The sequence below is a fragment of the Aotus nancymaae genome, unplaced genomic scaffold (assembly GCF_030222135.1).
Source record: "Aotus nancymaae isolate 86718 unplaced genomic scaffold, 86718_ANA_hifiasm-v0.15.2.pri h1tg000006l, whole genome shotgun sequence".
In the NCBI taxonomy this organism is placed as follows: domain Eukaryota; kingdom Metazoa; phylum Chordata; class Mammalia; order Primates; family Aotidae; genus Aotus; species Aotus nancymaae.
The window spans coordinates 95,415,221-95,440,809 of NW_026988417.1; the positions used below are offsets into that span (position 1 = coordinate 95,415,221).

General features: G+C 44.2%; 1 protein-coding gene across 3 annotated transcripts; it reads right to left on the reverse strand.

The window, feature by feature from the left end:
* Positions 1 to 1,583: 1,583 nt before the first annotated feature.
* CYP4V2 (cytochrome P450 family 4 subfamily V member 2) lies at positions 1,584 to 23,753 on the reverse strand. Of its 3 annotated transcripts, none has more exons than XM_064369590.1 (11): positions 23,540 to 23,753; positions 20,176 to 20,288; positions 18,697 to 18,782; positions 17,733 to 17,923; positions 17,263 to 17,332; positions 15,799 to 15,925; positions 13,242 to 13,427; positions 9,853 to 9,955; positions 5,663 to 5,797; positions 5,390 to 5,569; positions 1,584 to 4,187 (listed from the first exon to the last, which is right to left on the reverse strand). In XM_064369590.1, the coding sequence occupies exons 1-11, from the start codon at positions 23,751 to 23,753 to the stop codon at positions 4,015 to 4,017; spliced, it is 1,578 nt and encodes a 525-aa protein (XP_064225660.1). In that variant the 3' UTR covers positions 1,584 to 4,014. The 3 variants fall into 3 exon arrangements, with proteins under 3 accessions (XP_064225660.1, XP_064225665.1, XP_064225667.1); XM_064369595.1 differs by having other exon boundaries at positions 5,390 to 5,566; positions 23,540 to 23,626; XM_064369597.1 differs by lacking the exon at positions 23,540 to 23,753 and adding an exon at positions 21,972 to 22,546.
* Positions 23,754 to 25,589: the final 1,836 nt, after the last annotated feature.

Genomic DNA, 25,589 nt, shown 5'->3' on the forward strand with positions numbered 1-25,589 from the left:
TTTCATTTTAGTATAGGCTTTATTTCTGTGAAAAAAAATTGAATAGTATCAGGAAAGGCAGAGATCAATAAACGCAAACCCCAAAAGAAAGAAAATGATGGGTAAAGAGGAGAGAGAATCATGGAAGGAGAAAGAACATGCCAAAAATTTATCTACTGGGATAAAGAGAACCTGATAAACAGCTAAAGGCTGGAGTTGATTCCAAAATTGAATTTGGCCCGAGGAAATAACCATTTGGTGAACTTCCGGACAAGAAACTGAGGAAAGAATCCAACCAGTTCATTTTAGTAATTAGAGATGAGAGATGTACCCCTGAAATCTGGCACACAGCTAGCCAGCAGGAAAATGAACCTGGTTTAATTAGAGAAGGAGAAAAATGACTAATTAGTCTGGAGAGTCATCAAGGCAGAACCAAAAAACTAGACTGCTGTGTTAGGTTAAGCCTAGCTGCATTCTAAAACGATGCATGTAACTTTAGCTTTCCTACTATCTAGAAAAGAGAAAACTGCATTTTCTTAAATGGTATTGCATTTAAATGACTGGTGAGCATATGTGCTGTTAATCCAATCTAGAGAATTATTGAGCAGCACAAAGAAAATAGAGTGAAGACCTAAGATCATATCCAGAGAACGAGGGCCCTTTCTTCATCCTGCAGCCGGCCTGACACACACTAAGTCACTTTTGGTCATAAATGAAAGACAATCCATGTGAGCAAAGGGCAATATACTGGCTCTTGGGTTCCCAAGGAGGGTGGACCCATGGAACAGTGGGCAGGGCAGACATGCAGTGAGCCTCAGCATCACCTGGCATGTGGGACTCCGACTCCTTCAGGACTCTGTCCATTTCTTCTATCTGCTTCTCTACTCATCACCCAGCAGCTGCTCCAGAGGTTCTACTGCTGATTGATCTTGGAGTTTCTACCACAAGAGATGAACTGTATCTGTTCTTCAATTGCAGCTGCGAAAACTCATGGGGAGAACTCAAATTTAACCTCTTTTAAGGTTGAGAAAGTGGGATTGCCTAAGAACATGGCAGCTCCAATTGAAGCCACATATTTACAGTGTGTGTATACTGGGGAAGGAAAAAGATGGGGAGAACAGAAGAGGGTAATTTATTGTAGGACAATTTCAAAAATAAGAGTGCTGCTCCTAGAAAAAGAGGGTGCCTAGGCAGACAAATTTTTTTAATGTATCACTCAGGGATTAGATGCTGAAAGGAAAAATGTTTTGATCTTCTAGACACATTCCAGATAAAAATGGATCTTTTTATGACCGCCATCTCTTATTGGGTTATTTGGTCCAGAAACTGACATTCCCCAGCTGTCTGTGACAATGCACAGGGCCCCAGTCAACAGTCCATCACCTGGAGAGGTTCCTGGACTCTAAATCCCTGGGTCCAGTGACGCCTGTGGTTTTCGCCGATTCCCAGTAACTGAGCTTACTTTGTGCCTTCAGCCGAGCAAAATGTTCTGGTGATTCTACTTCTTCTAGTTGATTTTTCAGTCAGAGAAATTCACAATCAGTGTATGACAACAGTACAGGAACCTTTTGTTCGAAAATCCAAGAGTCACTGATGACATCAACTCCACAGTGCTATTTCTTTTATTACCCATTAGGAATCAGCCACCCACTGGTTTATCTTTTAACAGTTTTCTATGTTTTGAATTGATATCATTTCTTAGAATAAAATGCAGCACCTGCATCCAAAATATAATGTATTTTTCTTGAGACATGTCTTTCAAACAGAAAACAGACAGGTAATGGGCAGATAGACAGATACTTGATCCCCTTATAAAACAAGGCAACATCCACATTTCAATACTGCAGCACATGAAATAATTTGTCAGTTCCTACTGTCACAGCTTAAATGACTTACTGATTAAAATAAGAGTAACAATAATTCTGGAGCTGAATGAGGTTCTCAGGCCAAAAGGTAACATTAAGCAAGGTTTCACTTTAATGTCATGTGTTACTTAGGGTCACTAAAAACAAAATGTAAGAGATAAAGGTAGGCCGGGCGTGGTGGTTCACACCTGTAATCCTAGCACTTTGGGAGGCTGAAGTGGGTGGATCACCTGAGGTCAAGAGTTCAAGACCAGCCTGGCCATCATGGTGAAACCCCATCTTTAAAAAAAAAAGAAAAAGAGAAAGGTAAGTGCATAAAATTGAGAGATAATACCAATTTAAATGAATACAACTTTTATTATCCGAAATCATCTTGGAAGGAAATTTTCTAATACACCCATTTTTAGATAATGAGATCAACCATTTGATGAGAATATTTCCAATTGTATCCCCTCCTTCCTTGACTTTTCTTGTCAGTTTAGGACCTGGGGTGTACGCACTGTGGCTCTCTGGGATGGTTAAGGGCTGCAGTGGCTGAGGCTTCCCCTGCCCTAAATGGCCCGGGCTGAGGGCTTACCAAATGGCTTTGGTTCTGTAACTTCTTCCTTTGCTACCCACTGAAAAATACATATCCCCCCTTCTTGATTGCACAATTCTATCTGCTATTGCCCATTGGGAGCATAATCATGTAAGTTCTAAGGTCCTTCTGGTTCCAAAGCCATTGATCAAACCTGTGAGACACAGAGACCAGAGATTACTGAGGAATCTCTGCCAATAATATGTGATATATAAAGGTAACTGTGATTCTACGAAGAATGAATAAAAATTGAAAACAAAACAAAACCAATCTTGTTTAAATTATTAAATGAAGTTTTAAGAAATCATGGAGTGGGTAGATGTATTGTCTATGAAATTAAAATTCAGGGAATATGTGTCAGTTATCAGCTTCATAAGTATTTGATCTGTAGGGTTGAATTAACTAAAGGTCTAACTCTAAACTAAGTGAGATATTACTGGGTTACTAAATATAGATGAATGGCTTCCTTTTTCCTTTAAAGAAGGAAGAATCCCAGAACAATACCTAAAGCAGAAGCAGAAGACCCATGTTCTAATGACACCTCTGATCATCACCCTGAGTTCCACAAAGCTACAGCATATTGTAGCAGGCATATCGGTATGCAAGTGGGGAGATTTAGAGTATAGACCTCTATGTATTTCTGGCTCTGTCACCAACTGGCAACATGACTTTGGGCAGAAACTTACTTTCTTATTAATTCCATCCCCTTACCATAATATAAAGGAGCATAACTAGATAAGTTCTAAGGCCCTTATAACTCCAAAAGGCATGATTAACCCTGTGAGGCACTGAAAAATTGGAGATTCTGAAGATGAATCTCTTCCAATAATATGATCTATAAAGGTGATTGTGCTTCTATGAGGAATCAAAGACTATACGTGCACAATCAAATGAGAAACTGTATAGAACCTATGAATCAACCTGCAAATAATCTGCTCTGTTATAAAATCTGAGAAGTACTATAATTATTCTTGTCATAACTGATGCCACTAATATAATTTTTAAACCTAAAAGCCTAAGTCAGAATACTTAATTACTCACTCTTTTCAAATTATATTGTGTGTGTGCATGCATGTGTGTGTGTTCCCGAGTCAACCTGAATACCTTTAAAAAATTCTAAAGGTATTCTGGGCATGGTGCCTCATGCCTGTAATCCCAGAATTTTGGGAGGCTGAGGCGGGTGGATCACCTGAGGTCAGGAGTTTGAGACCAGTCTGGCCAACATGGTGAAACCCTGTTTCTACTAAAAATACAAAAAGAATTAGTTGGGTATGCTGGTGGGCACCTGTAATCCCACTACTTGGGAGGCTGAAGCAGGAGAATCGCTTGAACCAGGGAGACAGCGGTTGCAGTGAGCCAAGATCGCGCCACTGCACTCCAGCCTGGGCGACAGAGCAAGCCTCAGTCTCAAAAAAAGGAAAATACAAAACTCAAAATTCTTTGTTAGACTTGATGTCAAGATCACTGGGGACAAGGAAAAATTAGGTCTAGGGGATTCAAGCATATTGAACACATGATGTATAAATTGTAAATGCCAAGGATCTCTTAAAAGAAAGACCTTTGTCATGATAAAGGCACAACCCAATGACATAGTTAGGGTTCGTCTGCATTTCTTCTCTTCAGCTTTATCCAGATGCCATTACTTGGACGAAGAATCAACTGTCCTTCTAGACCAAGTTCTTCTCTTTTCTGGTTGGATTCTATCCAAAAGTGCCTCAGGATGCATGAAAGAATGGTCTTTTCTTCCATCATAGCAAACTTTTGACCTTCAAATTAATGTAAATATCATCACTTTAGTTAGAGACTTATCCCAAATGTGAGAAACACGGGGTTCTATCATAGGAAGCAAGCCATTTTGTATTTTCACAGTAGGCAGAAGGAGAATCAGAATGACTTGGGACACTTGCTAAAAATGAAGATTCGTGAGTGTCCCTCCCTGCTCCCACCTTGCACATCTCAATAGCTGGGGAGGGGCAGGGAATTTGTACTCCAACTGATCCAAATAAATCCTGAGCTCATTCAAGCTTGAGACTCACTACTCTAGATTATGTCTTAGTGTCTTTAATCTACTATGGAGTCACCAAAAAAGCTTCAGATTCACCCATTTCAATCTGACCTCATTTTACTAATGTCTGCATTTACATAAATAAAATGCTAGAGATGCTAAAACCAAAATGGTTTAAAATGCAGGGCGACAACGTGCATTCATTTTGCTTAAATACTTCAGGTGGCCATATGGCAAGCATTTTCTGTTTTGATTTGCAAAATGAAATTCTTAAAAGCAATAAACACAAAAATTATGTTAGCCATAAGTAATCACATGAAGTTTTTACCACAATAAATTATATTCTACTGTAATTAAAAAATCAACAGCATTTCAGAACTCCGCCATGAAACTGATTATGTTTTATGTTATGGGTAATTGTGCCTCTCTCCAAATTCATATGTTGAAGTCCTAACCCCTCATACCTTAGAATATGACTGTATTTGGAGACAGGTCATTTTAAAAAGTCATTAAGTATGAATAAGGTCACTGGGGTGGGCCCTAGTGCAGTCTGACCGGAGATATCAGGACACAGCCCCACACAGAGAAAAGACCGAGTGAAGACATGGGGAGAAGATGGCATCTCCCAGCCACAGAGACGGGCCTCAGGAGAAGCAGCCCTGCCAGCACCTTGATCACATACTTCCAGCCCCCAGAACTGTGAGAAATAAATTTCTGCTGTTTAAGCCACCCAGCCTGTGTTATTTTGCTATGGAAGCCCACACAGGCTAACATACTAATATACCTTTTGACAATGATATTTTAAAATTACAAAGCACAGTAAGTGAGGGAAAAAAGAAACCAGCTATTTTGTTAAGGCTTTGCATACAGGCAATGTCACATCACATCTCAAAGGAATCTCTGTGAGAAACCTACTATCATCATGTGGGTCTGAAAGGTCAAACAATTCAGATGCATACAAACCTATACAGTTCCTGGGTCCAGCAGAGAAGGGCACATAGGCGTATGGATGGCGCCCTTGGGCATTCTCAGGGAAGAACCGCTCGGGCTGGAACTCCTCGGGATTGGGGAAGTATCTTGGATCTCTGTGCAATGCATATGGAATGATGACGGCTTCCGTGCCTTTCAGAACCCTGTAACCTGCTGTCAAGAAGTAGTCAATACATCATGAGACGGGAGCAGGACAGACATTAAAAATTTTCCCTCTCCCTTCTACTTTAGGTATAGCATACTTACCCACTTCACAATCTTCACTAAGACTACGGGCAAATATGGGAACAGAAGGAAAAAGGCGAAGGGTCTCCTTAATAACACATTCCAGATACCGAAGTTTCTTCAGGTCTTCTACGGTAGCAGGACGGACAGACTTCCCTAATGAAAGCAAGTAGATAAGATGACCTGAAATTGTGGTGTGGGCCTGGGGTGCAGACATCAAAGAAGAACATGTGGACCAAGGCATGGGATGCTAAATATCCATCAAACACCCATCAAAAAAGAACACGTGGACCAAGGCATGGGATGCTATATACCCATCAAATACCCATCAAAGAAGAACACATAGATCAAAGCATGGGACATTAAATATCCATCAAATACCCATCAAAGAAGAACAAATAGATCAAGGCATGGGACGCTAAACACCCATCAAATACCCATCAAAGGAGAACACGTGGATCACAGCACGGGATGCTAAATACCCATCAAAGAAGAACACGTGGACCAAGGCACCAGATGCTAAATACCCATCAAATACCCATCAAAGAAGAACACGTGGACCAAGGCATGGGATGCTAAATACCCATCAAATACCCATCAAAGAAGAACATGTGGACCAAGGCATGAGATGCTAAATACCCATGAAATACCCATCAAAGAAGAACATATGGACCAAGGCATGGGATGCTAAATACTCATCAAATACCCATCAAAGAAGAACTCGTGGACCAAGGCACAGGATGCTAAATACCCATCAAAGAAGAACATGTGGACCAAGGCATGGGATGCTAAATACCCATCAAAGAAGAACATGTGGACCAAGGCACCGGATGCTAAATACCCATCAAATACCCATCAAAGAAGAACAAATAGATCAAGGCACAGGATGCTAAATACCCATCAAATGCCCATCAAGGCATGGGACACTAAATACCCATCAAATACCCATCAAAGAAGAACACGTGGATCAAGGCACAGGATGCTAAATACCCATCAAATACCCATCAAAGAAGAACACGTGGACCAAGGCATGGGATGCTAAATACCCATCAAACACCCATCAAAGAAGAACACGTGGACCAAGGCATGGGATGCTAAATACCCATCAAACACCCATCAAAGAAGAACACGTGGATCACAGCATGGGAAATACCCACAGCTAAAGCAGAATTTCTAACATTATGTATAATGAAAATAAAATGAGACAATGTGCCAAGTAAAATAAACAGACACAAAAGTTCACATATTATACAAACCCATGAATAGGAAGTACTTGGAATAGGTAAATCCATAGAGACAGAAAGTACATTAGAGGCTGCCACCAGGGGAAGGATGAATGAAGAGTGACTGGTTAATGATACTGAGTTTCCTTTTGAGATGCTGAAAATGTTCTGGAATTATGTAGACGTGACTATCATACAATATGGTGAAGGTACTAAATGTCACTGAAATGTACACTTTAAAATGATGGATTTTATGTTATGTGACATTTACATCAGTAAAAAGAAAATAACATAAGGAATTAATACTTGCAACTCAGTACACAAAGATTAGTTGCTCAAAAATTTTAGAACCAGGATTGGGAGTGGAAGAAAAAGTGAGGAGCAATTAGCAGAAAACATGAGACGCGCAGAACAAAGACTCTAGAAACGATGATTGTGTCACTAGTTCTGCAGGACCACAGAGCATTCGTGAAGCTGGCATCAGCTAAACATCGTAGGGATACAAGAGATTGGAACCTATTCCAAAAGAACCTGTGAGCTCTTAGAAGACCACATTTACCCACTCAAGGCAATCCAAGCAAAATTAAAATCCGTGTGAAAAAAATAAAATGACAAAAATGTTGCCGAAAGATTTCGATGGCGTCCATTCTGCAAAATAAAAGCTTGCCTCTCAATATGAAATTCCGGTCCCTGCACAATCTGCACACAAAACGGTTTTCCGTCCCCATCTCTGTGAATGAGATGAGTTTTCACTGTCTCTTGCTCTCCACTATTGCCCTCCGAACCAGAAACCTTTCCACTTCAGTGCCCATGGTCATCTGCTTCTCTTTCTGGAAAGCCTTCTCTCTCCAGCTTTATTCCTTTAGTTTTCCTTCCCCACCTCTTGCTATGAAACCGCGTCAGACACTCCTCGTTGCTTGGCTAACACAACTTTATTCCTTTTCACCTTGCAGTTATTGGGGAACATGTGAGTTTTAAAAAGGATAAAATTGATGGAAGTCTCTTTGTGGTAGACTGATAATGGGCCCCCAAATATTAGGTCCTAAACCCTGCCATCTGTAAACGTTACCCTATTTGGAAGTAAAGAACTCTTGGCAGATTTAAATTAAAGATCTTACAGTGGGGCGATTATTCAGGTGGGCTCTGAATGCCACCACAAGTATACTTGTGAGAGAAAGACACACAAGCACACACACACACACACCACACCACACATGCATGCACGTGCGTGCACACACACACCCAGACAGAAGAGAAGGTGATGCAGAAACTGGCAGAGATGTCAGTGATGCGGCTGTCAGCCAAGAAAGGCTGAAGCGACGAAGGGTGGATTTTTTTCTCCAGAAGGAGCACAGTCCTGCCCACGTGGTGATGTAGGCTCAGTGACACTGATCTTTGACTTAGGTATCCAGAACTGTGAGGGAACAGGCATTTGCTGCTGGGAATCTCCCCATCTGTGAATTTGTCACCGGAGCCACAGGACACCAACACACCCAGCACCCCCACCTCCCTGCCTTCCTGCCTTGAAAATGAAGGTGATACTTGGAACATCAATCAAGAAGACAAAAGCCAAGACGGCAGGGCTGGCAGGGAGCAAAGGAGCAAGCCTGGGACCCTGGACCTCCCTACTGGCATCCAGCCAGGACGCTCTTCCTCCGGGTCGCTTGCTGTAGAACAGAAGTTTCACTCCTGGTAGCTTAATCCATCTTTTCTCTCCTTTATTTATAGAGGTCAGATGCAATCCTCTCTAAATCGGCTTTCCTGTACCTTTCTGAATAGTTTGACTAGCTACTCCGTTCTCCAAAATAGCACCTTCTTCACTCAAATGCACAGCCCATGACTCTTCATGTATGTTTCTGTTTCTCCTGGGAAGCAGTGAGACCCTTGAGAATGGCAGCACGCATCTGTGCACCCCGGCATCTAACCTCGAGAATGTCAGCATGCATCTGTGCACCCCACGCTCTAACCTCGAGGATGGCAGCATGCATCTGCGCACCCCGGCATCTAACCTCGAGAATGTCAGCACGCATCTGTGCACCCCAGTATCTAACCTCGAGGATAGCAGCACGCATCTGTGCACCCCATGCTCTAACCTCAAGGACGGCAGCAAGCATCTGTGTACCCCACGCTCTAACCTTGAGGATAGCAGCACGCATCTGTGCACCCCACGCTCTAACCTCGAGGACGGCAGCACGCATCTGTGTACCCCAACATCTAACCTCAGGGACAGCGGCTTGCATCTGTGCACCCTAGCATCTAACCTCAAGGATGGCAGCATGCATCTGTGCACCCAAACATCTAACCTCGAGGATAGCAGCATGTATCTGTGCACCCCAGCCTCTAACCTCGAGGATGGCAGCTTGCATCTGTGCACCCCAGCCTCTAACCTCGAGGATAGCAGCATGCATCTGTGCACCCCAGCCTCTAACCTTGAGGATGGCAGCTTGCATCTGTGCACCCCAGCCTCTAACCTCGAGGATAGCAGCATGCATCTGTGCACCCCAGCCTCTAACCTCGAGGATGGCAGCTTGCATCTGTGCACCCCAGCCTCTAACCTCGAGGATGGCAGCATGCATCTGTGCACCCCAGCCTCTAACCTCGAGGATGGCAGCATGCATCTGTGCACCCCAGCCTCTAACCTCGAGGATGGCAGCTTGCATCTGTGCACCCCAGCCTCTAACCTCGAGGATGGCAGCATGCATCTGTGCACCCCAGCCTCTAACCTCGAGGATGGCAGCATACATCTGTGCACCCCAGCATCTAACCTCGAGAACAGCAGCACACATCTGTGCACCCCAGCATCCAGCCCAGTGCAGTCACTTGCCAGGTGACTGGCAGAGGCCTGTGAGTGAACGGAGGAGGCCTTGCAAACGGGATGGTACTGGCAAGGATCCCATAGGGAAGCGTTCCTGCTCATTGTTGTAAACACAGTGGCATCTCTGCAGTGGACTTAGTACCACAATATACCAGGGAAGGGGCCAAACATACCAAACACGTCATCCAACTCATTGTCCACTTTTTTCTGGACTTCTGGGTTAGAACCCAAAAGGTATAAGGACCAGTTTATTGCAGCTGCAGTTGTGTCATGGCCCTACAAATGGAGAAAATAATAGCTTAAAAAGCAGAGGTAGCCTGCAATGATTAGGAGTGACCAGAAACCGCTTTTGAATTGTCTCTGGATTTGACGGCTCCACTGTGACTGAAGAACAAAATAAATTAATTCTGTGCAGGACCTTACCTCAGTGATAAACAAGCAAACAATTCCTGAAAAGTGGAGGTTCATGCCTAGAGATGACAGCTCCATGTCGCTCAGTGTTGCACACTCGTGGGACGTGCCTGTGTATGTTAATAAAGGGGGCATTCCACGGGCACTAGGTGAGCTGCGCCTCTGTGATGGGAACGAAGCCTGATGTTCCAGAGCCTGCTCGGCAAGTCTGTACTTTTCTGCCTTCCCCCATCTGTAAGGTGGGCCTTACCTGTGGATGGCAGGTACCAGGGTGTACAGGTGTGGCTCTAAGTCACATCCTCTGCATTCGAAAGTCAACAACAACCTCATTTAATACTTGCTGAGTTGTAGGCAAAATACTAAGTACTTTGCAGAAACTGACTCAATTAATCTGCACAGAAACTCCATGGAAGACTCATTACTGTTATTTACATTTCAGAGATTAAAAACTCAGGACAAAGATGTGGCAAAATAACGTCTCCTGTGCTAAGCAGCTTAGTGGGAGGCAGAGGCAGGAGCTGAGCCTCCAGCACGCCTGAGGACAAAGCCAGCGGTGCTGATGCCATCCTCCCACACCCTGCACACTCAGGAGGCTCCACCTCCACCTCTCACACTAGTGCAGCGTCTCGGGCTACCTTCTTCCCTACCCACTTGGTAGTTCAGGCCTTGGCCTCTTAGCTACCTCTTCAGCTCCCTAGCACATTCCCACATGCAAAAGTGGTGAGTTATTCAGGAAAAAAAAAATGCATCTGGAAAATCAACCACAGTAATCTACCTCTCTGAGTGAAACGTTGAGGACAAAAAGAGAAAAAAATGATCACCTCTATAAAAGATCTCACTTTTCCATTTTCCCTATGTGGCACAGGGAATTATATTTCATTCTCTGTGCAGAAATCTCCAAAGTACTTGTTTTATAAAACTGCTAGTGAATTGAACTGCTTGGGGCTTATTCTGCAATTCTTAAAATACACAGCCTACAGGTCCCTGAGGCCGGCGCCTCATTGCATTTCCCAGCATTGGCAGTTACAGAAACCACTCGGAACTCCAGTTTTGAGCTCTGGCCCATCGTGCTCGCTTGTCTGCTAAGTACATACGGAAGTACACTGGCTAAACAATTCTAATAGCTTTCCTTGAATTTATGAGCAGAAGCCTAATTCAAAGGCGTAAGAGGAGTCCACTCAGCTTTCGACTTTATTTTGTCTGCCATCCGCAGAAGGCATGGTAGGAGATGGATGGGATGTGTGTACATGTAGGTATGGCGGGTGTGCATAGATGCATGCTGTATGTGGATATGTACACGTGTTTGTGTGTGCATTTGTGCTTATGTATATATGAGTGTATATGGCTGTGTGCATTTGTGCGTGCATGTGTATATGTGTGCATATATGTGTATATGTGCATGTGTGTATATAGGTGTGTACATGTTTTTGTATGTGTGATTATCTGCATAAATGTACACGAATGTGTGCATGTGTGTGGGGTGGTGTGTGCATGCATGTGTCTGCATGCATGTGTGCATGTGTATGTACATGAGTCTATGTCTGTGTATATTTGTGTGTCAGTGTATGTATGCCCATGTGTGTGAATGTGGATATACATGAGTTTGTGTATGTGTGTGCATGTATGTGTGTATATGCATGAGTGTATGTAGGTGTGTGCGTGTGTTTGTGTATGTGTGTGTATGTGCACGTGTGTATATGGGTATATACATGTGTATGTTCATGAGCATATATGGGTATATACACATGTCTGTGCATGTATGTGTATGTGCATGAGCGTAGGTGTGTATGTATATGTATGTGGGTGTGTGCATGTGTGTGTTTGTGTATGTGTGTACAGGAGTATATGTGCGTGTGTGTGGGCAAGGTGAAGATGTGAGAAGGTCTCTCCACTTCAACATCAAATAATAACACCTGGTATCTGCTGCATATTCCTTATGGGCCAATCACGATTCTCAGAGCACCTTTACAAATCTAATCATCATAACTATTCCATGAGGCTTGTGCTACTAGAATAAGAATATTCAGGCCCAGAACAGCTAGGTGAGGTGCTTGAGGTCATGCTTCCAGCGCGTTAGAGCTGGGATTTGGTCTTAAAGCCCACACTCTTAACCTCTCTACTTTTCAGCTAATTTAGATGTCCATTTTCTGCTTAAGACTTATTTTCAGTGAAGTGTTCTGCTTTAAAAAGTTTAAAACCACCAACGCAGTCCATCTCTCCTTTTTGCACATAGGAAAGCTGTGACAGAGCTCTGGAATGATCAGAACTATCTTATTTGGCTAATCAGCACAGAGCTTGAACTGGAACTCAGATCCAAAGCCCCGTCACACAGCTTTCTTCCACTGCGTTGTGGAGCCTCACACGAGAGTGCACAAGCATTGGCACTGCCGCCAGAGGCTCCCGCAGAGCAGCTAACACGTCAGTGGCAGAGCTATTAACAACTCAGGTGCCTTTCACTCTGCTCCATGAGGAGGCTACTACTACATGGGCTTCTAAAAACCATGCTTTATCTATTTTGCCATTCACATAGAGAGTCCCTCTTTGTAGTATTTAATATTTAGGCTATCTTTGTAAAAAGTACTTCACATATATATGTTTAAATTTGAGACCGGAGACCTCTTTAGAGGTCATGAGCCAGCTGAAATTTGTGTTGGAGGGCTTTTGCTCTTTAGGTAGAGCGGCTCATGGCAGTAGCTAAGTGCTCGTCTTCTAGAACCTCAAAAAGGCGGTGGTGAGGAAGTGGACTTGCGGGTCTGGGAGGTTAGAAGGAAGCTGAAGCCATGTGGAGAACTGAGAGCAATCTCGGGCTGCTCTCCTGCTTGAGAAAACTCTGACAAATCTTAGGGTTTCTTGAGAAAAAAAAAAAAAAAAAAATATATATATATATATATATATATATATATATATATATATATATATATGTCTACTGCTGTGCTCAGCACTCAGCAAAATCATTTTCTGAAGAAGAAAGTTGAGCTGGTACTTAACCAGTTTCTTAAATTTTCTAATTTCTAATAAAAATATAATGAATCTTCCTTAGTTATATTAAACTACTTTAAAATTTATTAAATTTTAACAAATAATGCTAAAGATTCTAAAAATAACTAAATGTGTTTAATGATATCTGAACGTAACAATCAGTATACAATACCTCAAACATGAAGGTGTCAACTTCTTCTCGAATATCTTCATGACTTAGCCTATTCCCTTCATCATCAGTCACACTTAAAAGCAAGTCAAGAAAAGCCCTGCGTTTGTTTTTGGAGTGGGCGGAGCTCCTACCATCACCTCTACATTCGCCATCTGCCGTTATTTCATTGGCCCGTTCAGCGATGACCTGTATCATTTGAATGATGATCACATGCGTCAGTTTGGACTTGGATGCAGCCTAGTAACGCTTTTTCTTATAAAATATGCTAGTTTATTTCATTTATTTTATTTTATTTTATTTTTTTTGAGACGGAGTTTCGCTCTTGATATCCAGGCTGGAGTGCAATGGCGCGATCTCGGCTCACCGCAACTTCCGCCTCCTGGGTTCAGGCAATTCTCCTGCCTCAGCCTCCTGAGTAGCTGGGATTACAGGCACGCGCCACCATGCCCAGCTAATTTTTTGTATTAGTAGAGACGGGGTTTCACCATGTTGACCAGGATGGTCTCGATCTCTTGACCTCGGGATCCACCCGCCTCGGCCTCCCAAAGAGCTGGGATTACAGGCTTGAGCCACCACGCCCAGCCCATTTATTTTTTCTAAACCTTTCTATTTCAACATTTTGACAACATAGGCTCTTGTGAAAATACAGTAAAGGCTCTTATTAATATTTCAGGCATTATTTGGTGAAACTTTTAAAAATAAATTTAATTTCAGGCAAATTCCTAATTTTCCAGTGCTATTTTCGCAGTCTTTCCAACACAAGAATAGAATCATAGTCTACTAGATACTACTCTAGAGATTTCATTGCGCTAATGAGAAAACGTTTAAGTGGTAGAGAGAATGCAGTCACTATACAATAGTCTAATTACAGACTCCTAATTACGTTATCGGGGAATAGAAGCAGCAAGTAGATTAGTCACCTCAGCCTCTACGCCTGTGATTTCTGCTGCCCGAATGCTTTCCTCAGAGGCCTGCATGGCAGACTCCCTCCCTTCTTCTCGATCTCTGCTCACTGTCACACGATCAGAGACACCTCCCTCATCCCTGCCACCCTCGTTCCTAGCACTGCAATGCTTCCTAATGCTGCCTTCTTTTTCTCCATTTTCCTTGACACCTGACATTATGTGATACTTTCATTAGACTTACGATATTATACTTATCATATAATGTTATACTTATTATATTGTGCGATATTATGCTTATATGATGTTATGCTATTATATTATGCGATATTATGCTTATTATATGATGTTGTACTTATTATTTAGTGTCTTTCTCTTCCAACTCAAACTCTGCCAAGTGCGTGTCTTTGTTCATTGATATATTTCCAACCTCTAGAGCACTGCTTGGCATTTTAAGAATACTCACTAGATATTTCTTGGACGGATAAAAGAATTGAGGCCCATACATTTAATTTGGTTGTACATTTCAACTTCCTTTTACTACCAGGTAATTGAGCAAATCTGCTACTAAGTGCCTTGAGCAGATTCTAAGCCCTTTGAGGGCAAAACACCATGTCTTCCTTAATTCTCGTGGAATTCCAAGTGCCCAGGCCTCAGTACGCAATTCTCAATGTTTATTAAATGAATATTGTCCATTCAGTCTGGAATTCATTTAATTGTTGCTATCAAATATTAATGCACAAAATTTAAGGAAAAAGGTTACGAAATATAACCTGCCAGCTATTCTCCTACAACCAGGTGATCACACTCCACTGTGGCCCACTCAGCCAACATCGCATTCATGGAACATCTACTGATTTATTCATCATTTGATCTCTTAAGGAAGCAATTCCAATAGATTTTAATCAAAATGTACAGCAAGGAAAGAACATATTTATATAGGCAATTTTTTCAATACACTGAAATTATAATTTGATTTATATTTTCAATTAAATCTTGCTTTTCCAAAACACATCAACAACACAAGGACTGACATCATGCAGTCAGAACAACATCGCTATCTCCCGGTTATTTTAGAATTGGAACTAAAAATACTAATATCTAGTTAATTTTAACATTTTCTGAGTTAAGATACTGCTATCAATGCCCTTTGCCTTTGAAAATGACTGCCGAATCCAGACATTTTCCAGAAAAGTCTCATACACAGATCCATGCTTCTTTATTCTTTTACCAAGCACCCTGTTTGTTTCTAAGTGTTCATAACTCACATCACATTTTGTAATTATGTGCTGATAGATCACAGATCACCTCTCCTACTAGAATAATTTCCTTTCAAGTAGGGACCATATTCACATTGTCTTACTCATTACTACATTTCCAACATTTGGTATGGTGTTTGGGACTTAGCGAGTACTTAATTAATATTATTATTCAACTTTTATTTCCTGAGACATAGGCTCCATAGTCCTACACCAGGTCTGTTAAAAAAAACATAAAAATCATGGACTCGCCGAAAGTTCTGGAAATGGATAGTGGGATAGTTGCACAACATTGTGAATGCATTTAGTACCACCAAACTGTACAGTTACAATGGTTATAAAGGAAAATTTTATGTCATGTATATTTTACCACACTTTTAAAAGTCAGGGACTTACATCATTGGTAAAGGTATGTAGGATCTTAAGGCTCTTTTTGTGTTCCCATCTTTCTTTAAACATAAGGTACCAGAGGTCAAGCCAAAGCCAGGGCATCTTTATTCTGTGAAATATCATCTCACTCATCCTATAAACGGAATAAAAATACATCAGCTGTTGTATCAGAAATGCATATCTCTTGAACACTTCTTTAGGTACCTGGCCTTGATGAGGGCAATTGAGGGAATGATGATGATTGTCTTAGAGGCTACTAAGCGCTCCATGCTTTATGCTCAACAGTGAAGGCATGGGCTATACGCATCCCATGAAGCCTCAGAAAATAATGGGTTCTTTAGAGGAATGAAGAATCCATTAGAAAACCTCCTTACTAGGTAGGCATCTGGGCTCTGCTTCTGTTTCTCCAGGGAGAGTTTCCCACTCTGCCTAGGCCCTCTGTACCAGGGTTTGATATGAAATCTGCCTCTTTTTAAGGTCCATCATTGGTTTGACAACTCCTCTGAAGTGACAGATGACAGCTGGCTGCCCTCCTCTATAAGCAAGGGCTGTCTAAGTAGCCATCTGTCACTTGACCGTCCCAGCATCTCCCTCTCACGTCCAGCCGTAGAGCAGAAAGACCCCTATGTGATCTCCTGCAGGACCAGCTTAGACGCCGGTTCTTCAGAAAGACCTTTTCTGGCCTCTCACTCTGTAGGACACATTCTTGTTTTCTGCTCTGATATCAGCTTGATCTCTTCTTCCGGAGCAGTTATTACAATTCACAAATTTCTTTGGCTGATGCCTGCCTCCTGTGTTATGTTTCCTGTACAACTACAAAACCAGTCAGTACCCTGTGCAGTGACTGGACGATCAGAGATGCTTAATAAACATTGGTTAAAATGAAGCGAAATGAGCAGTGGATTTAAATGGACTCAGCTCAATGCACTTCTCTGCACTCCATCAAACCAAGTCCTTGCCCTGCCTCTTAACAGGTGAAGAACTGAAAGCAGTTTTAGAGTAAAATGGACTGTTTTGATTATTAAAACAATACCTACCCCGTGCAGAAAACATGGAAAAGAAGAATAACAGCAACAAGAAAGCACAGGAATGAGAAACACACACAAGACAATGATAAACACTGCTAACATTCTGTCAAATAATTTTTAACTATAACAATTATCATAGTACAGAACACTTTTTAATCTTTCTTTTCTCAGCATCCTAATGTAAGCATCATTATGTACAATATAATGTAATCTCAATGTCAGAGAATAATGCTTCTAAATTACTGCATGATCTAATATGCCATAATTTACATAACATTTCCTCTACTGCTTAAACACATGCTTACATGACGAGGTTAACTTCTAGTTTAATGTTTAATTCTGAAACCACAAAAAGAGATAACACAGACAGAAATTGTCAGCAATATTTTCTAAAGCCCAAATCAATAATAATTTTTAAAATAACTGAAAGGACTCCATTTACCTATAAACGGCACGGACATACTCGGAATCATCATTACTCTGAGCACCAATATTCTTCCCCATAGCTGTTTCTATAAAACACAGTGAGAAGCAACCATTCAGTTCACACACGTTAGTTATCTCGTGTTTGTTCTGGAGTGGCAGACACTAAAGACCTACATCCCGCTTTGTCCTTATAGATTCCAGGATTCTTCTTCCTCCCTTTACCGTCTTCTCTGGTACCGTCCACTTCTACTCCCTGTTCCTGTTCTTCCTTCCCTTTGCCTTCCTGGGCAGTTGCTCCGTGCCCGCCCAACTCACATCCCTGGGCATGGCTGCTGCTCCTCAGAAGGCTAACACAGCAGTAGAACCGTGCTGAAGGGCCCACTGCCCTTCCAGTTCCTCCGTCTGCCTTCCCGATGGAGTGTGATTTCCCATTTGGGTCATTTCCTCTTTATGCCATAAATTTAGTAACAAATCAATGAGACTCACCACAGATGATATCTAAGGCACAAAGAGTGATGTAAAAAAAGCAGTTAAATGCTTCTTGGTTAACATGTTTTTCAAGTTTCTTAACCAATATATTTGCTTGTTCATTCATGATATCTAAGAAACCTTCCAGAATGGTGAAATGGAAAGTGGGTGTTAACATCTTTCTCCTGGAGCGCCATTTGTTTCCAGTACTAGAAACAAAATATGTGGTTACAAAAAAAAAAAAATAGAGAGAAAGAGAAAAGTTACATTCCCAAAACAATTAAAGCATAAATATAGCAAGTCAACAAAATTCTCCTGAAACGCTTAATCTACAGGTCCTCAAATGCTTTTGGTAGAATGACAAAGACATATTCATATCTATAAAATATTCATCTATAGTTACAAAATATGAATATTATGGACATTGTTCTATAACATTGTTTAAAATAGCATTCATAAAAGTGAAAACTGTAAGAACTTTTCTCAATTTCTATGCTCCGAGTTTCTAATAATGATTTTTTTCTCCTCCTATCAATACCTCAGTCCTCGGATGATCCTCACACTCCATGGTTCTACCTTGATCTTTCCCCTGCTCCAGTTCTCCAAAGTCCCTTGAGGCTCCTGCCTTGCTCTTCCGGGGCCCTTTCTCAGAGGATGGAGTCCTGGTTCTGGATACTAGCTCACCAGACTTCTCTGGAGCCATCTTTTTGATGGATTTTTAGGATTTCCCTCCTCCACACACTCCTTTGCTTTACTGTGGCCTCCATCCTGCCACCTCCTAAGTCTTCCTGAACACTGGTGACCGTCACTGTTGAACACCACGGCTGGAGATAACCGTTCACCTGGACCCTTGGCCTCTTCTCCTTTCTGAGAGCATGGTCCTGCTACAGAAAAAGCTACCCTGTGTCAATTTCTGAAATAATAAGTTGCACACTGAAGTAACCATTTCCGTAGACAGTTTCACAAAGGTACGCTGACATACCTTGTAAGAAGTCCTAGGCCAAGCCATGGTTCTAAAAACTTGTACATAGAGGATTTGTCAATTTGCTTTGAACTAGTCAAAATTACCTTGGAAGAGAAAAACATATTTTAGAGACATCCAGACATCAAAAGACCTTCCTATAATGGTAATAATACCTGGCTAGAGTATAGTTAGTTTTTAGGACATTTCACAACATTGACTTTCTCTCTGGTTCATTTTCAGTTGTGTGCCTCAAAGACATTCAATTTGAGTTTTGAACATAAAACTGGCGTTCAGGCTTGGGGATTCAATGGAGTTGAGGGAAAGCAAGATGTCCAAGATGATTCTCCGGTTCCTGCCATAAACCAGGAGCCGAGTGGAGTTATTTAATGAGTGGAGGGAGGAAGCAAGGTGGAGGAGCGAATCTAGAGGGTGAGTACATCTTGGGAGATGGAAATCATGGGTGCATTTTCAAGTGATGTTGACTTTGAAGCATTCAGGTTGCTGTGGTCTGAAAGCAGGTGAGACACCCAAGATAAGACCTGAGTTGGAGATGTCTATTTGAGTGTCTCAGCATAGAGGCAGCAATGGACAGTGTGAGTGTGATCAGATCACCCAGGGTCTGTGTGAAGTGGGAGGAGGGATGGGGGCTGGGGCTGAGCACAGGGTGCTCACCAGGCTTCTTGCTCAAGTCCCCTACCCTGGACAGACCACCATCTGCATCCACCACACCAACTTCTGTTAATACTAGGCCAACAGTGGCTGGAACCCTGTGCCTGCCCTTCTCACTCTCTTCTCTGAGCCAGGATTCTGGAGAAGCATGAGAAACTCCAACATTTTCACCATAATTAGAAAAACATATCCTGCTGGCACTACTTCCTAGGAATTCTGTTTTTAATTTTGGTAACCAAAGAGAAGCTCTGTTTATCCCATTCTTGTTGCCTGCCCCAAATCCTTTTCTCACCATACCGTGAGATGATTATCCCAGACTTTCCAAGAAGTAAAAGGACTACAGCTTTTCGGAGGACTAATTTCAACAGCATGGGTTTGTAATATTTATCCCATAAATATCAAATTTGCATTCTCTTTTAAATTTGGAATAAGGTTATCATTGATATAATATGAGACCCTGAGGAACTTGAGGGAAACATACTTTACTAGTCACATATTTTTGAAGTCTTAAAATAGTGTCAGGTGGATAACAAGTGCTCACCTTGCGGAATAATTTATTTATGTTTCTGAAAAACTATATCCTTCTGCAGACTTTCAAACATTGGAACCTGGTAACAAATGTGCACTTTTATCTGGAGGGTGTTAATCTCCCAGGATTCAGACTACATCTGGAAAGCATTAAATTGCACCTGTATAGCCTAAAATACTTAATGGAATGTCTTTTGCACTGAAATGGCTGAAATATAAGGACGCATTATATTGATTCTGAAGAGATTCTCATGCTGTCAGATACGCGGTGCAATACTGACCATATTGGCACATACCCACCTCCACATTCTCTGCATTGTAAAGGGCCACCATTGGTACTGGCCCAACCCAGAGCTTCAGCAGCGGTATGTGGCGGTATTCTTCTGTGTACTGAATTATCTGCTGAAAAAATTCTGGGAGAAAAACATCAGATTTTAAATTCAATCAAGATGATAATTTTGTGACTAGTATTGAACAAACGTTTGCTTTCTCATTTTGATAAATATACTAATTCTGTAATGTGTCACTGTTAGAGGAAGCCAGGTAGAGAGTATGTGTGAACTCTCTGTAATATTATTGCAACTTTCCTGTAAGTCTAAAGTTTTTTTTCAAAATAGTATTTGCCACAGCAAATAAACATACATAATGCATGTTAGCAGTTATAGAATAATTATTATTATAAGGTTTTGATGTCCCAGAATGGGCACTCTTTCTAACAACTGCCCAATATCACAGAGCTAGTAAACAGTGGAGCCTGGCTTGTACCAAGACGCCAGAACACATCCCTTCATCATCACACTATGCTGCTTCCAAATGTCTCTCAGATGAAGCAGTTGTCAAAATTGCTATGAAAGGAGCGGGGTCAGATCCCCAGCGTCAGTCATCCTGCGTCATGCTAATATACTGCCTGCCCTGGTCTGGTCTGACAGAGGGGACAGGGAGGTCTCAATCTGTGGTTCGAAGGCAGCAGGGCCAACAGCTAGGAGCAGCTGGGGAAGGCAGACATTGTCGCAATAGACTGGAAAAGGCGAGATTGGCGTTTAGAGGCCACCTGGGAGCCAACTGCAGTCTTCAAGGTGAGATGGCCGAGGGCAGCATTTGGACATCAGCCACAAACGAAAGGCAACACCTCTTTTTTTTTTTTTTTTGAGATGGAGTTTCGCTCTTGTTACCCAGGCTGGAGTGCAATGGCGTGATCTTGGCTCACCGCAACCTCCGCCTCCTGGGTTCAGGCAATTCTCCTGCCTCAGCCTCCTGAGTAGCTGGGATTACAGGCACGCACTACCGTGTCCAGCTAATTTTTTGTATTTTTAGTATAGATGGAGTTTCACCATGTTGACCAGGATGGTCTCGATGTCTTGACCTCGTGATCCACCCGCCTCAGCCTCCCAAAGTGCTGGGATTACAGGCGTCAGCTACCGAGCGCGGCCCAAGGCAACACCTCTTGTGTGTGAAAGACAGGATTCTCGGGAACAAGGACTATATCTTAGAATATTCTGATATCCCCAACTTTGCTGAGGTCAACACTGGGCACCAGGCAGGATCTCAATAGATGCTTGATTGACAACCAAAGAGCTTGTTTTAACCAAGTTCTAGACAGGGATCTAGAAACTCCGCATACAATAAATTTAATCCTTAAAGTAACTCTGTAATATAATCATTTATACAAATAAAGGGGGAGAAAACCCTCTAAGTTAAAGAGTTTTACATAATTTCTCAAACAACTTGGTTATAGAGCTGGAAATTGAACAGTGGTTTTCCTGATGCCAAAATCCAGAATTTGTTGGTGGAATAAAAAGTCCCTTTGTAAAAGACAGTATTTGTCATTGTCTTCACTCTGAAAGTGACTGCAAGGAAAATTACTTCAAATCATCCAATCAGTTCACAGATTGCTTTGAAATAGGTCTTATTCACTAGTGATTTTAATTATTGAAATCCCCAAAAGAATATGATGAGACTTAAGTATATTACTTTCCAGGGGTACGGGATGGGGTAAAATCTATATTTTTGTACAATTATTTTTTTTAATACCGTAAAGCCCTAGGACAAAAGGGGTGGTTAGTTCTGCTTTTAGAATTAACTGAGATGATTTTTACCAGTGCGATTTTCATATCTGTGTTGTTCAGTCATCATGATATTTGGTTGGCAAAGACTTTGCTTGATTTTTTCTGTCAAAATATTTTTAATATTTTAGTAAACACTCTTCCACATGGCCTCATCTTATTCTTGTGAAGTTGAAACGACAGCATTATTTTTATTAGAGAAAACAGAAGTGAAAATGAGAAAATGTCTTTCAAGCTTTGGAGTTAATGCTTAGCCTGTAAAATTATTACTAACAACCCCAGAGGGAACTGGGTTCTGGTCCGGGCCCATTTTAAAATACGTCATTTTGGGCAAACCTTCTCAGTTCTGCGTATCTCAAGTTACCCCCAGATGAAGGTGAAGTGCTGAGATCGAGTTCACCCTCCCGGATGCGGGGCTGTGCATACCAGGCACTTTCGAGAGCTTTCTAACTTAAAGTGATTTTTCTCCACCAACACAATGTCAATCTCTTTTTATAATAAAAGATGACTTTAATTTTTAAAAAAAGCAATTCAGTTTAACAAATAAGGCGTTTGAAACCCTCCTTAGAAGTTTGCCTGAGGACCCTGCCGCCAGTTACCCAGCTGTTTTACGCCACCTCCTCTAAAGGGCTAACCTATTAAGGCCAAGCGGGAGCTGAAGTAGGTCGAGTCCTGCGATGCTGGGAGGACGCCTCCAGTGAACCCTAGTCTCTTTATTTTCCGAAGCGGGAGCGAGAGGGGCGGCTCTAAGCGTGAAGGTGTTTGCCAGTTTTAAAGCGCTGTGTGCTTCCTGGGAGCTTCTGTTCTTAGGCTCCCCAAGCCCAGGCAGGAGGAGCGGCAGGGCTTCGGGAGCTGAGCGGCGGTGAGTGGAGAAGAGATCCAGGGCGCGGGTTTGGAAACACCGCGTCCTGTGCTACACGCAGAGAAAATGCCGGCTCTGGGATGGGGCGCTCGCAGTGTCGGCGGGCGCCCAGGGGCACTGGGTAGAACTGGGGGGGCACTGGGTAGAACTGGGGGGGCACTGGGTAGAACGGGGGCACTGGGTAGAACTGGGGGGGCACTGGGTAGAACGGGGGGCACTGGGTAGAACTGGGGGGCACTGGGTAGAACTGGGGGAGCACTAGGTAGAACGGGGGGCATTGGGTAGAACGGGGGCACCGGGTAGAACGGGGGGGCACCGGGTAGAACAGGGGCACTGGGTAGAACGGGGGGCACCGGGTAGAACAGGGGCAGTGGGTAGAACTGGGGGGGCACTGGGTAGAACGGGGGGCACTGGGTAGAACAGGGGCACTGGGTAGAACTGGGGGGGCACTGGGTAGAACGGGGGCACTGGGTAGAACAGGGGCACTGGGTAGAACTGGGGGGGCACTGGGTAGAACGGGGGGCACTGGGTAGAACGGGGGGCACTGGGTAGAACTGGGGGCACTGGGTAGAACGGGGGGCACTGGGTAGAACTGGGGGTGCATTTTACGAAGGGCGACAGGCTCCCCCTCCGGCGGCCACGCCCGAAGCAGCGGGTTCCCGGCCGATTGGATGGCGGGGAGGGCTGCGGACCGCGGTGCGGATCGCGGCGCGGACCCCGGAGGGACGCTGGCCCTTACCTCGCCCGTCCCGCTTCATCAGCAGCGCGTGGCCCAGCAGCGGGTAGGCGCGGGCCACCGTGGGGATGCGCCGCATCTGCCGCCACTTCTGCGCGTAGCTCGCCGCCCACTGCAGCAGGTTCAGGACCAGGCTGGCGCCGGCCAGGGACACGACGCTCGCCGCGCCCCACAGCAGCAGCTTCTGCCCCTCCAGCCCCAGCCAGAGCCCCGCCATCGCTAGGGCAGGCGGCCGCGGGGTGCGCTCCAGGCCAGTGCGGGACGCGGAGCGAGCGCGAGGCTGCGGCGGCCGCGCACTGCCCCCTTCCCCGCGCGGACCCGGCGCGCTGCCCACTGCGGAGCCCTCGGGTCCCTGGAACGAGGTTTCCCGCCTGCGCGGAGGCCAGGGAGGCAACCCCGGGGCCGTAGCTGCGCCCGGCCCGGTCCTCGCAGCGCCGCGGCCTCCGCCTCCGCACCGGCCGAAAGCGAAACACCGGAAAACGGCTCTTGAGCCCCAGGGCGTCGTTATCGCGCGGGAGCCCGGGAGGCCGGGCCTGGAGGAGGCCGGCGACACTTCGGGCCGCCTCTGGATAGGGCGGGGGCGTCGGAAAGGTCACCGCGGCGGGGCTGGTCTGCCGGTCCTGCGAGGCCGCTCCGGGGTGCGGGATTCCGGGTGCGGGCGGGCGGGAAGCCTGCTCCGAAGGGGAAAGGACGGCGCCTCCGGCTCGCTCCCTAAGCTACCGCAGCCCCGGGAGGCGGGGCGCAAACTGGCTCCCTGCGGGGTCACGCGGAGCAGCGGCCGCTGTAATCCAGGGTGGCCCTGGGAACACAGCCTCAGGGAAGTCACCCCCTCGTGTGTGTCCTCGGGGCCACTGGGCCTCCGGGAGCGAAATGAGTGGTCGTGAGCCAGGTATTTCCCAAAATATGCGCCATACCGGGGAAGCCAGGGCCCCGGAGAACACGGAGGGGCGGGTGGGAGAAGAAGTCGGGCGAGGCTGCCCGGGACTCCCGGGAGACGGCAGCCGCCCGCGGGGTACTCGCCGAAGAGCCAAGACCAGCCACCGAACCCGGGAAGGGAGGAAAGGACCCCGAGATTTCTGCCCGGGGAGACGCGTGTCCTGACCGCCGATCTCTCTTCCCGGCCGAGGGCCCCCGTGCTGACCCCAGCCCTTTTTCCACGCTCGGTGCTTCCTACAAAGTGGCTGGGCCAGGGGTGGCCAGGCCCTTCCCAAGCCCTAAAGTGCCAGGAAGATGAAATAGAAGAATGGCCTGAATGCCCGTTTTGCTTAATTACTAGGTTCCTTTACTGGAAGCCACTGTACAGGTTGCCCACAGCCACCTGCAGGGCTCTTCAGTGTAGAGAAAAACATGCCTACGGCTTTTCTCCGGGTGAATCTGTTCTCAGTCATCTGCATGTGCTGATGTGGAAAGCGGTTCACGAAATAGTGAACAAAACAAAACAAGCTGCAGAACGGAGCGTATAAAATGATGCCTTCTCTGGGAGAAGCTCTAACGTCTGGAAATAAAAATACTAATCAGCTCTATGGAGAGGGAATGAAGATGGAGAATTTACGCTTTTTATTTCACTCACGTCTACACTGTTTAATCACTTCAACACTAAAAAAATAAATATCTTCACTTAATACCTTTAAGCATGTCTCATGGGCTTTAGTTTCCTCCCCTCTAAAGGGCTGAGGCTGAACAATATAACAAGGTCAATTACCACCATAAAAGTAAACAATTTGTCTACATCACATTGGGGATTCCGAAATGGGAGGAAGAAGGAAGGGGAGGAAGGGTTGAAAAACTGTGTATTGGGTACTGTGTTCAGTATTTGGGTGAGGGGATCGACCTCAGCATCAGGCAGTATAGCCATTTAACCTGCACATGTGCTCCTGAATCTAAAATTAGAAAGAAAAAACGGTTTGTCTGTATCCCTCTCTGCTAACCTCTGTGGACAAAACAAGGCGGGTAACATTACAACCTCTCCCCTCCAGAAGCAGAGAGGGAAGATTGCTTTAGGCAGCAGCGAGTCTGGGCCTGGGCAGAAATGGTCAGAAATGCTGCAGAGCCA

Bases quoted from the DNA above. Each gene is read 5' to 3' on its own strand.
- CYP4V2 (XM_064369590.1), bottom strand. From the start codon at position 23,753: ATGGCGGGGCTCTGGCTGGGGCTGGAGGGGCAGAAGCTGCTGCTGTGG. The intron at 18,783-20,175 runs GTGGGTATGTGC...TTCTCTTCCAAG, and splicing joins ACAATGCAGAGAATGTGGAG to GTAATTTTGACTAGTTCAAA. The intron at 4,188-5,389 runs GTTTGTATGCAT...ATTAATTTGAAG, and splicing joins TGGACCCAGGAACTGTATAG to GTCAAAAGTTTGCTATGATG.